We start from the raw sequence: 12,819 nt of genomic DNA, 5'->3' as shown, positions 1-12,819 counted from the left end.
CTTGACCAGGCCTATTTTAAAGGGCTGATAATCACAATTGATTTGTTTTTGCTTAAATGCATCACACCAACAAGCATGTCAGCATGCCAGGATGTGTCACATCCTGTCCATATCCTTCAAGGTACTATAGTTAAAATCTGACCAAAGAAAAATAACGATAGAATTGATATCCTGAATATCTTGTTGCTTTGAAAATTAGGGCATTTCCTCTCTACTCTTGCCCCTGTTCAGAAATTATGTATCTGTGAGAAATACATTTTATCAGGTTTTAATATTCTGGAAACAATGTTCTTGTAATTTGCAACTCTCAAAGCTGTGTGTGTGCGAGCATGCATACACACATGGTGGGGGGGGAGAAAGGAAGGAGGGGAAAAGGAGGGAAGGAGGGAGGGGGAGGGGGAAGGAGGGAGGGGGAGGGGGAGGGGGAAGGAGGGAGGGAGGGAGGGAGGGAGGACGGAAGGAAGGAAGGAAGGAAGGAAGGTCTGGATGGATGGATGGATGGATGGATGGATTTCATTGCCACAATCAGCAGCTATTTAAATAACACTTGCATAATGTCAATCCAATGTCATAATCTGCTACCTCAGGTGGTTCATCTTGTTTCACTGCATCATATCCAGGATTTCCGGAGCATCAACAGTGTGACTAAAACGACTGCATACAGTATGACCTATTATTCCATTATTTTTCTGAACTCTGTTGTGTGAGAAAGAAACATCTATTTGAAAAGTATTCAACCCGGTTTCCAGCTGTCAGATGACAATCCAGCCCTCCTGAGGAGCAGCAATATTTCAAAAATGAACTTGTAACAGTTTTGACGTCATGTCATAAATAACCCAGGCAACTACTGTAGCATGTACTCCAATAAAATATGAAGCTTATGTATTTGCTTTCGTGGCTTTGAAAAATCAGTACAGTATGAAATCACCCCAAAATGATCACACCCAGAGCAGTAAGGCAAAAAACAATGACATGTTCTGAATTAACTTTTTGCACTTTCAAGATGTCTGCCTTGATTTCAAAAAGTAGCAGACCAAACATTTTAGAGACAAAATTTTTTTATGAATAATATGCTTTTCCTACACCAGAAATCTTCGTTTTAAAGCAAGCTTTTTTGTTTTTTGCTTATTTTAAAATAGTCTTTATTACACATTTAAAATAAGACAATAAAACAATCAACATTCAATTAACAAACATACTAAACATAAGTTGCAGTTCAAAAGCATACATTTCGCCAATTTACCATTTCTCTTCTATATATGATTTATATCAGCTGAGTGTATTTACAATGGTTTATTCTTATTTAGTTACATAGTTGTCCTCTTCTGTATGCTTAAACTAGTTCATTGTGTAAATAAAAGAGAAGAAAGAAAAACTACTAGTCAACCGTTCTGTTAACTTTGCGTATTTGAACAATCTACCATTTGACCATGTTTATCTGATTTGCGGATTATTAAATTATATGGATTAATTTTGTACACCGCATGTTAAAGTGTATCCATTGTCTTCAAAGTATATAATTGCTACAGTGGTACATATTGTTTAGTATTCTGCTGGTAGGTAGTATGATATTCATTATCTTCTAAGGTAGCTATATACATGGAAGATAATGAATATCATACTACCTACCAACAGAATTTGAAGCAAGCTCTTGATGCATCACTTTTTAACCTTCTTTAGGGAAAAAATTAAATTGAAAAAAATGGTTGCTTTCCCAATAAATACTTTTTTTCAATATCTTTACATAATTATAGACAAACAGAAATGTGTAAGTAGGAACTTAACGAAAAGCTGCTGCATGGCACTTTCCCAAATTCTGCATTTTAGTGCCTGCAGGGTCAACAAAAATATCTGTAAAAGGGTGGTTCCAATATGAACCTCTTGTTTATTCAGATTCTTTGATTCAGCATTTTCTAATCCATAAAACCTTAGCTCATCACATTTTTAAGGCAACACAGAACTATTTCACTATAAAATAACTGTACTAAAATAGCTCAAACATAGATTCAAAGCCAAATTTACGCTGTGGAGGGGGTGGGTGTATGGAATTGATGCATAAGACAATTCCAAGCAAAGGACTGCTCTGGAGCAGAAAATGATTCTACAACATTGCATAAGCTATGGAAAGTTTTTTTTACCATTAATGCAATTATTCCACATCAGTTAAAATAAATCTGTAGGTGATGTTTCTGCCAAGCAGAACCAAGAGATCATGATGAAATGCTTTCATAAAACCATAAAAAGGTAAAGACTAGCAAAATAATAGCTGCTAAGTTTCTTATTTTTAAAATGGAGAATCAGTCCACCTTTAAGCAGAAACAAGTTATGTTTTAAAGATTACATTAAAAGGAGCTAAAGAATTTCAAGGTTCAATACTGAAGACAGTGCATATAGTCCCAGCTATTGTTACACCTGCTGTTAAAAGAGTTTTTTGTTGCACAGGGAATGGAAGATAAAGCTACAGCTTCAATTCATCATCTGTGAACTTTGGCAACAAGCTGTTAACAGTTCTCTTGAAACAGGGAGGGAAAAGCAAACCCAAGTTAAATGTTTCTTTTTATGTATGCTTTGAATATAAAATGTGTATCTCTGCTGTTTCTACAAGCAGTTTCTTAACTAAAAATAACACCCTTTTCATCATTTTCATTCTTTGGCAAGAGAGACCGTTGTACTGTATCAAGTAGCAAGAACCTTGATTAAGAAATAGAAACTGTAATAATTGCATGCTCATACAATGTATTCCTGAAAACTCTTTAGTTATAATAAGTGTTCCAGGTTATAGAAAACCATGCAGCTATATCATTATCAGAGAAAATCTTTCTTTTTCTGGTCCTTGTTTCCAGAAAATTACAGTCTCTGCATCACCTCCTTTAACAGTTTGTCAGTATGTCACAAGTGTTAGAAAACACTAGTTTCCCTTCATCGTCACACAAAAGAATATAGTAGAGTGCACTGCAGTTGCACAATTTTGTTCTTCCTAGTGGCAAAGTCAGATACGGAGTGTTGAAAACGTGTTAGTTAAACTGAAAACCAAGAAACAAGAATCAGCTTGCTCAAGGGAATCACAATGTCTTTCAGGTCCAGTTCTTCCCCATAAAAAAGAAAAATATAGGGCACAGTTCAAGGGAAGGGCATAACCTTGAACACAAGAACTCTTTTATTATGGGGAGGGATTTTTTTTATAACAGGGGTCTCAAACTCACATCACCACGGTAGCGTCATCGGGACTTTTTTCCACTGCGCATGAGCTTGACGCATGTGGCCCATGGGCCGGGAGTTTGGCAGCCCTGTTCTATAACAAGTACAACCAGTCGCTGTTCATAAATTGAACTTATAAGGAAACAATTTGTTAACACTGTAAACCAATAGGACAAGGGAACCCAATATAACAGATGCAAGACAAGTTTTAATCCATACCTAGCAGTAGAATATGGCTTTATTTAGGTGATCAGAGGATCTTGATATGCAATGAATTAGGATTGGTCCTACTCCTTTCAAATTTATACTATGACATCATCTACATTTACAACATGTCTGTCTGCAATACGAAGGCCATTGCGTGATTTTTACATAAGCTGAGAATTTCCAACTCTCATATCAAGGGAACCACAACTTAACTTGTGGTTAAGGTACAAAACTGAAAACCAGGAGACCAATGAGTTTAAGGACAAAGCAGCATTAGCATTTATCATTTAGACCAGGGGTAGGCAAAGTTGGCTCTTCTGTGACTTGTGGACTTCAACTCCCAGAATTCCTGAGCCAATCATGCTAGCTCAGGAATTCTGGGAGTTGAAGTCCACATGTCATAGAAGAGCCAACTTTGCCTACCCCTGATTTAGACTTATATACTGCTTCACAGTGCTTTAAAGCTTCTCTAAGCGGTTTACAGAGAGTAAGCATATTGCCCTCAACAATCCAGGTCTTCATTTTACCGAACTTGGAAGGCTGGAAAGCTGAGTAAACCTTGAGCCTACTGAGATTTGATCTGCAGCCAGTGATCAGCAGAAGTAGCTTGCAATACTGCACTCTAACAACTGCACCACCGAAGCCCTTATCAGCTGGTTTACTCTCTGTCAGCCAGCTGGTTCACCCTCTTTCAGCCTAGGAAACAGGCAATGGCAAACCACTTCTGAAAACTCTGCAAGAAAACTGCAGGGACTAGTTCACACACTGACTTAAAAAACAAAAATACCTCCCCCTTAGTGGTGTCCCCACAAGTTAAGGCTGTCTATTGAAGCCATTCACCCCCATAGGCTAACAGCTGTTCCCTGATATCGCAACCTGACTTTGCAGAAGGGAGGGACTATTCACATGTCTAATTCTAATTCATGAATGTTTTCTTCAAAAGGTTTAATGTACTTCCTACATTTAAATTTTATAGTCCTGAGTTTATAGACAGTGAATGTAGAGATTTCCTAGAGAAAATGAATGACTTGCATAATAATCCAGCAATCTGGGTGTAGAAGTACTCATACAAGACTGGTTGAGAGTGGGAAGAGATGGCAGCAGTCAAAGTCAACCAATACAGCTCATATTCTGAGAATAAGCTTAGGCAGTAACCCTCCTCCACTGTAGTGCCTGCAAAGGAACAGATTCAATCTAGTCTCTTACTCACTGTCTACGGCTGACTCCAAGACTTGAAGATACCCCAAACTAGACACAACAACCAAACAAGTACCAACTCATCATTTCACGAGGTTCCCATTTCAAGAACCAACTTCCTAAACAGCAGACCTAGACAGGAATTTTATGCCAAGATGGCAAAAAAGGGTGCAGGCAGAAATGTGCAGCCAATAATTGTACATTACTTATAATACAAAACCAGGAGGCTTCAAGTCACTTAATGGCTCTATTCACACTGTTAACTCAATGAGCCCCTTTCCAACCAGTGGTTCTGAAAACACCCAATTAAATTAACTGGATCAAAAGGGGATATTTTGGGTTCCCACCTACATCCTCCAGGAAGTGCATGACTTCCTTGAACTAGGATAGTACTAGTAAGGCACCTCGAGCTTCCCCTTGATGTACTTCCTACATTTAGAATAAGACAGAAAGTAGAAGGTAGCTTGGCCATTTCAGCCAATTGACATTTGGAGATATTTTTTTCTGCATTTCTAGGCCCTGGAAATAAGTTTGTAACATTAGAGGCTTTCTTTTCAGCAATCTTCTATCACACTTTTCCTTTGAAGAATAATGAGCAGAATTTGTACTTGTTCAGGATAGGTTATGCCACATAGTTTATTAGGTGATAAATTCTGGTCTGATTTGGGTTAAGATAACATTCTCCTAACCAAATCATATTGTTGACAACATGCACACTTTGTTTCAATTATGGGCCAGTGAGATATTTAGGTCTTATTCGACCAAAATTTTTAGTAGTGAAGTATGTTGAATTTTAAATTCCAGGAATATGTTTTACTTTTCAAGTGAGAAATTCAAGCATGTGTTTCATGGAGTAATGTCAGGTTGACTGATTAAACTGTGACATCTCATCTGACTGAAGATCAACTCCTGTTGACTCCATGGGCATGTCCAGGTTTTTCATTGACATCAGTTAGACACCTGGTCATTGCTTTCTTCCAATATGCAGCTCCATAATCTATGCCATTAATGGCAAACCTGTGGCACGCAAAGCCATACCTGAGGGTAAGTGAGGCATTGCCCTATGTCAGCTCCAGTGCATATGGGCATGCTGGTCAGCTGATTTTTGGCCTTCTTTTTGGCCATTTTTGCTCTCCCCAGGCTTCAGCAAAGCCTCTTGAAGCCTGGGGATGGTGAAAAATGGCCCAACTAGAAGTTCACTTGTATGCTCACCCCTACCCTCCTTTTCAAAGTCAGAGGTCTTCAGGAATTTCTTCGGCTTTGGACAGTTGTAGCCAGGCCTTGCACACCTCAGCCCATTTCTTCTGCAGCCAGCAAGGCTTTTCTGAAGGCCTCTATAGCCGATAAAAGAGCTCCAGATCAATCCAGAGCTCTGTTACTAATTTTAAATTGTAATTAGATTGGTGGGCATTGGATTTGTTATTGTGTACTGTTTTTTATTATTGTTGTGAGCCGCCCCGAGTTTTCGGAGAGGGGCGGCATATAAATCCAATAAATCTAATCTAATCTAATCTAATCTAGAGAGGTCTTCAGGAAAGTCTGGCAGGCTGCAGAAGAAATGAGCCGAGGTGTGGGAGACCTGTTGCAACTATCTGAAGGTAAGTACAGTAGTAGGGCAGTTCCACTGAAGGTAAGTAGTAGGGCAGCTCCACAGCTTCAGTGAGGACTGAAGTGAGGATGGGGGAGGGCAACGCAGGGGTTGTGCACATATGTGGGGGACAGCATTGCATTATGGGTGTGGGCAGTGAAGGGCTACCAAAATGTTTATGACCACACTGTGGGCGTGGCTTATGCATTTTCTTTCAACATCTTTCAGTGCAAATTGGATGCTCTGGGGTGGAGCCCCATTTTCGCTACCTCACTGCGTTCCCCCCATCTGGGCAGTAACCCACCCCTGGGTGTGGGCCAGTGAAGGCCTGCCATTTTCGGCGCTACCAGTGCACCCTCCGTGACCGTCGCAGGTGCACGCGCCCAGTAGTATGAGATTTGGATTTTTGCGCATGTGCAGCAAGTGAATTTTTTTGTGAAGATGCTCGCACGAGCAAGATTTCACTGATTTTCGCCAATATTTTTGCTTTTGTGCATTCACAGAAGCAAAAAAATGGCAAAACGGGTCCCGTCGACTAACAAATCTCGTTTGGCGGGCCCCAGGGGAAGAGCCTTCTTTGTGGCAGCCCCGACCCTCTGGAGCCAGCTCCCCCCGGAGATTAGAACTGCCCCCACCCTTTCTGCCTTTCGTAAACTCCTTAAAACCCACCTTTGCCGTCAGGCATGGGGGAATTGAATCATCTCCTCCAGGCCTATACATTTTAAGTATGGTATGTCTGTGTGTATGTATGCTTTTATAACGGGGATTTTAATGTTTTATAAATAAGTAAGTAAGTAAGTAAGTAAGTAAGTAAGTAAGTAAGTAAGTAAATAAATAAATAAATATTTATAAATAAATATTTATAAATAAATAAATAAATATCTATAAATAAATAAATAAATATCTATAAATAAATAAATAAATAAATAAATAAATAAATAAATAAATAAATATCACCAAAATCTCACTCGTGCAAGTATCTTCACACAAGATTTTGCTTGCTGCGCATGCACAGAAGCCAAATACCGTGCAGGGGCATGCATGCATCAGGGAATGTAGCACATTACCATTCCTGTAGCAGGCCATCACTGGTGTGGGTACCCATGTGCATGCTATTGAGCGCGCACATGCTTTTTTGGCACCGGAGCCCCAAAAAAAGGTTCACCATCACTGATCTAGACTATGTCCGTGGAATTTCCTAAAGTTTGCCTACCCAATCAATATCAGTCAAGATCAAATTTGCATGCTGTGTAAGAAACACAAATGCGTGACAATAAGCTACCGAGTTTTGCAGAACTGATTCCAAAAAATGAGAAGTAAAGAATGCAGAGTATTCTTATATAGCATATTTTTAGCACAACTCAAGGGCCTGAGCACAATCATGATCATGCAACTTTATTTACTGAGTGGATTCTGGCTCAGTATATATAGTGAAGGGAGAGAGGGATGGGAAAAAAGAAGCAGCAAAGTTTATAGAAACAGAAGCCTACGATCACATAAAACTGGAATCAGAACAATATGGAGTAAAAGCAAAATGGGCAGAAGATGATTAAAAAAAATAATGCCCACATCACAAAAATATCCTTCCGGTATTTGGAGTTGTTAACAACAGAGCTATGTAGCAGTCCAGAAAAGAAATCATGTTTATATCTCCATAGCAATGAAAAAAGAAGAAGGGAGAGGGGGGCTGACAAGCAAGAAATACAGCAACTCTTCCACACTCTTCTCGACATTACAAATAGAAAAGTTCGGTTTAAAACCAAATTATGCTTCTTAAAAATAGCTAGAAGGTAGAGAGAATAAAACAACACGTCAACAACACGTCTATACAAATGGCAAATGTGTAATGAAGAATTTAAGTCACAAGAAAAATTGTAACAAATGATGCTTTTGTCTGCCCCTCAATTGAAGCCAGGGCCTGCAGTTGTAAATTCATAATCTTGAGTTATCTTCCATTTCTCATAAACCGTTAGATAGAAATCAGCAATTACGCTGCTTTTTAAAAATTTGAATGCTACAGCATTTGTTCAGGACAAATACATTGAACTCAAATTGTATTTTGCCATTAACAAACTTCAAAGGAAAAGACTAGAGACAAAAGGCACAGCAAAAACAATAGTCCACTTGAAAACCTTGTCCTGATGAGCACTGTGCTTACACTGAATATAAAATCAACTCATACTAAACCTACTGAAATTATTTATCCCCAATAATAGTGGTTAACGCAGCCCCACATTTGCTAAATTTAGACAAATGATACAAAAGTGATAGGGTGGGAAGGAGGTAAAGGCACATAGTTGTTTAGGAAGTCCTTGATTTACAACCAGAGTTAGGTTTTCCATTGCTAAGCGAAACAGTTGTTAAGTGAAACCCATCCAATTTTACAACTTTGTCACGATAGCTGACCAAATCACTGCAGTTGCTAAATGAATAATATCATCATTAAGCGGAACCGGCTTCCCACACTGACTTCACCTATTGGAAGCTAGCTGGGAAGGATTGCAAAGGGTGATCACATGCCACCATCATAAATACATGCTGGTTGCCAGGTGCCTGAATTTTGATTACGTGAATATGGGAGAATGCTGCTACAATTGTAATTGTGAGGACCCACTGCAAGTGCTGTTCTAACTTCAAATGGATGCCAAATGAGTGGTTGTAAGTCAAGGACTAGATGTAAGTAACACAAGTAAGGAGATGGAATAGAGGCAGAAAGTTAACAAGTTGTCTCTAGAATTATATCACTCTTAGGAGACGCCTTGGCCAAAAGAAGCCAGAGCAGTCCTAGGCTGAATTAACCAAGGTACAGCACCAAGATCACACACAGTGTTGCTACCACTTTATAATGCCTTGGTGAGGCCACATTTGGAATAGTGCAGGCAGTTTGGGTCACTACGATATAAAAAAAAAAGTTGAGAATCTTTGCAGAAAAGAGCAACAATGTTGATTAGAGGTCTGGAAGGTAAAACATACAAAGAATTGTTGCAGGAATTGGGTATGTCTAGTTTAATGAAAAGAAGGACTGGGGTGATATGATAATAGTGTTATAATATTTTAGAGGCTGCCGCAAAGAATAGGGGGTCAACTTATTCTCCAAAGGACCTGAGGGCTGGACATGAAGCAATAGATGGAAACTAAGGAAGGAGAGAATCTAGAACTAAGGAGAAATTTCTTGACATTCAACTATCTATCTATTTATTTATTTATTTATTTATTTATTTATTTATTAAATTTATATGAGTGGGGGGCTGGACTAGAAGACCTCCAATGCCTTTTCCAACTCTGTTATTCTGTTAAATTCAGGGTGAAGCATCTTCACCTCTATATATGAATAGCATCAAAAGGGTAGTAGGCCATTGCAACACTTCAGAGGGTCTGGACAGAACAAAAAACCCTAACTTTACCTGAGGACACTCCTAAGCTAGAAGATGTCGACAGTTTTAATCCAACTCTGAATTGAATTCAATGGAATTTATCACAAATAGTCTTCCTCATCCCTTCCCAAGTATCCTTTATCTTGCCTCATTTCCCTCCTGGTTAATCTTTCTCCCCTTCCTGTACATTCCCTCTACAGTACCTGTCCTTTTACCCCATCTTCATCCTGTTGATTTCTATTTGTGTGAGAGTGTGTGTGTGTATGTATGTGAAAGAGAGAGAGAAAGTGTGTGTATTTCTGCTGGGAAATAGGAAAAGAATATGTGTGTTTGGGTGCAAATACAGTTTCTTTCCATACAGATGTGGATATTTTAATTAAAATTATTAAATTAAATTAAATTAATGTTAATTTAGCTCTTTTTAGCATAATTCCTAGTCAGTACATATGTGCATCCATACATTTGTAATTTTTCTTTAGCACTTTGTTTGGAATTTTTTTTCTGTCCTTCCTCTTCTTTCTCTTTTCTTTTTAAAGAATTGTCTTAAATTCTTGGAGAGGAAGGTAAGATCGTCTTAAATTTGAGGGTTTCTTCCTTTCACATAAATGTGAGCATTCTAATTCAAAGCCTATTCAAAGCATTTATCTCTAGTTGTCCTGGAAAACTGGATCAGTATTAAGGGAGGGGGGGAAACCCTGTACAGTTTCCAATGACTCCAAATGCATGCCCACACTGCAGGCTTCCAATGATGTAATTGTTTTTAAATTTAAAAACCTGGAAGTTCTGTGGGAAAGGTCAGATAAGGAATTATCAGTAACTTTCCAAGATTCCTCCCAAGTATCCATGACATTCAGAAAAAAAATCCAACTTCATAATAGAATTGAACTAAAACTTTGTAAAACGGCTAAATTCCTTCAGACTAGAACTCATTACTCCCACTTTGAAACAGACATAAAATATAGAATAATAGATTTGGAAAGAACCTTGGAAGGTTTCTAGTCTAATTCTAATTCTAGATTAATTTTAAAATAATACAGGATGATGGATACTTAACTATGGCTTTCTTAAAATTTGTTTTCATTTTTTTAAAAGTTTATAAAATACCAGACAAAGGAGTAAAACTATTTGTCACCCTTCCTATCCAAATTACTTTAGAAATGATACATATCCATGCTAGTGTAATTCCTAAAGCTCATAGAGGAAACATGCCATGCATCAGCAACCAGAGCTGTCAAAAAAAGCATAAACATTTTTAAAGGTATCATACCCTTGATGAAACCATGTTCACTATTACATTAAGCATTCCTTCCTTTAAAATATTACAGTCACAATTTATCTTCAGTTAATGCAGTGTCAAGTTGGGAGGGCTATTTCCAATTGGGTCAAACTAATAAATTATTTCAAGATTTAGTAATCTTTTTATTTCCACCCAAATGGATGTAACACCACCTTTAATTTGTCTGTGACTATACGTCTTTATAAACATTTCCCTGCGTGAAGAAAACAAACTACAATCGCAGGAATTGCAAAGACAATTTTGAATAAGTGCCAATGCATTGTAATCAAGATGAAATTCGCATGTTAAAAAACTGATGTACCGTATTTTTCAGAGTATAAGTCGAATATTTTTACCTCCCAAAAGAGGGTGAAAACTTCGGTGCGTCTGATTCACTGAATGTAACCCCACCCAGCCACCCTCAACAAATAATTTACCTCCTTGCAGCAAACAGCAGCAGAGCCTAATTAGCAGAAGCCACTCATTATCTGCCGCCAGAGCCGGGCTAAAATGAAAGTGAAACTTTCACGGAGATATTGCTGTAGGGAAACATTGCTGCAGGCAGAGGCAAAGTCTGAAACTGGCTGTTTGTTTTTTGCTGCAAGGAGATAATCAATAACTATAAATGCCTATAGAATTTTCAAATTATTAGATTTATTTTTTAAAGACTGCTTTATTATTGGTCTACCCAGGGGTAGGCAAAGTTGGCTCTTCTATGACATGTGGACTTCAACTCCCAGAATTCCTGAGCTAGCATGATTGGCTCAGGAATTCTGGGAGTTGAAGTCCACAAGTCATAGAAGGGCCAACATTGCTTACCCCTGGTCTAGACAACTTAACTTTAAAATAAATGCTTGCTCTGAAGAGACTCAATTATACTGTATCTTCTTTTAAATAGCAGAGAATACATCCAGAAAACCACATCAATTTTAAAGGTCTGTAAAAGTATAATCTGAAATGTCCTGTTTTAGTATTAAGTATTAGTGTTAAGTATTAGTATTAAGATAAGGCAGCTGAGTTAAACCCTGACTTAGTCATGTTTGGAGTACGGTAATTCTATTTAAATAATTGGGAGGCGTAAGTGTGATTACATTTAAGAAAACTTTCTGGGATTAATATATTGTCATAATGTATACTGCTCAAAAAAATAAAGGGAACACTCAAATAACACATCCTAGATTTGAATGAATGAAATATTATCATTGAATACTTCGTTCTGTACAAAGTTGAATGTGCACAACAGCATGTGAAATTGATTGTCAATCAGCGTTGCTTCCTAGGTGGACAGTTTGATTTCACAGAAATTTGATTTACTTAGAGTTATATTGTGTTCTTTAAGGGTTCCCTTTATTTTTTTGAGCAGTGTACATTTCTCCAATTCTTTGCTATTTCTATGGGTCAGGCACACATGCACAGAAATACACAGCAAACAGTACATATCATCTATGCTGCTTGATGTTTGGCAAATCGCTAGGAGGCAGAGGCCTTTTTTCCTTGTTTTCTTCCCCCAAAATTAAAGTGTATTTTATACTCCGGTGAGTCTTATACTCTGAAAAATACAGTACCTTCTAATCAGTCATCAGTTGCATCAATAAAAAGAGTAAATCATTCTGCCATAATTGTAACATACATAAACACAGTCATATAAAGGTAAGGAATGTCTTGTAAATACCTTTCCAAAATCACGAACATCAAACAAGTCAAATGCTTCAAAGAGTTCGCTCTTCTTCATTCCAAATATTTCACAGCAGGCAGAAAGGAATGTTCGTATATTCTTCAAGCATAGAAACTAAAGAGGAAAAAATGGTAATACTTTTAGTAAATTAACTAATTATCAGCAATGATATTCAATTTCATTCGAAGGCATGTGCCTCTCGGGGACTTTCCCCAATTATTATAATTTCCTAGAACCTTTATAAAAGCTACCCCATGACACTTTTGCACAGGAAGGTCAGAGGAGATAACAAAATGCTTGATTT

At 37.9% G+C, this 12,819-nt stretch overlaps 1 protein-coding gene across 1 annotated transcript in view; it reads right to left on the bottom strand.

Annotated features, from left to right (window-relative positions):
- Window positions 1-12,819, bottom strand: part of VAV3 (vav guanine nucleotide exchange factor 3) — a 240,778-nt gene that overhangs the window by 177,446 nt on the left and 50,513 nt on the right. Inside the window, exon 2 of the mRNA XM_070746427.1 lies at window positions 12,513-12,629. Coding sequence (XP_070602528.1) covers window positions 12,513-12,629 — 117 coding nt within the window. The remainder of the gene's footprint in view (window positions 1-12,512; window positions 12,630-12,819) is intronic.

The sequence above is a fragment of the Erythrolamprus reginae genome, chromosome 3, assembly GCF_031021105.1.
Source record: "Erythrolamprus reginae isolate rEryReg1 chromosome 3, rEryReg1.hap1, whole genome shotgun sequence".
Taxonomy (NCBI): Eukaryota; Metazoa; Chordata; class Lepidosauria; order Squamata; family Dipsadidae; genus Erythrolamprus; species Erythrolamprus reginae.
This window is presented reverse-complemented; position numbering and strand designations above follow the sequence as displayed.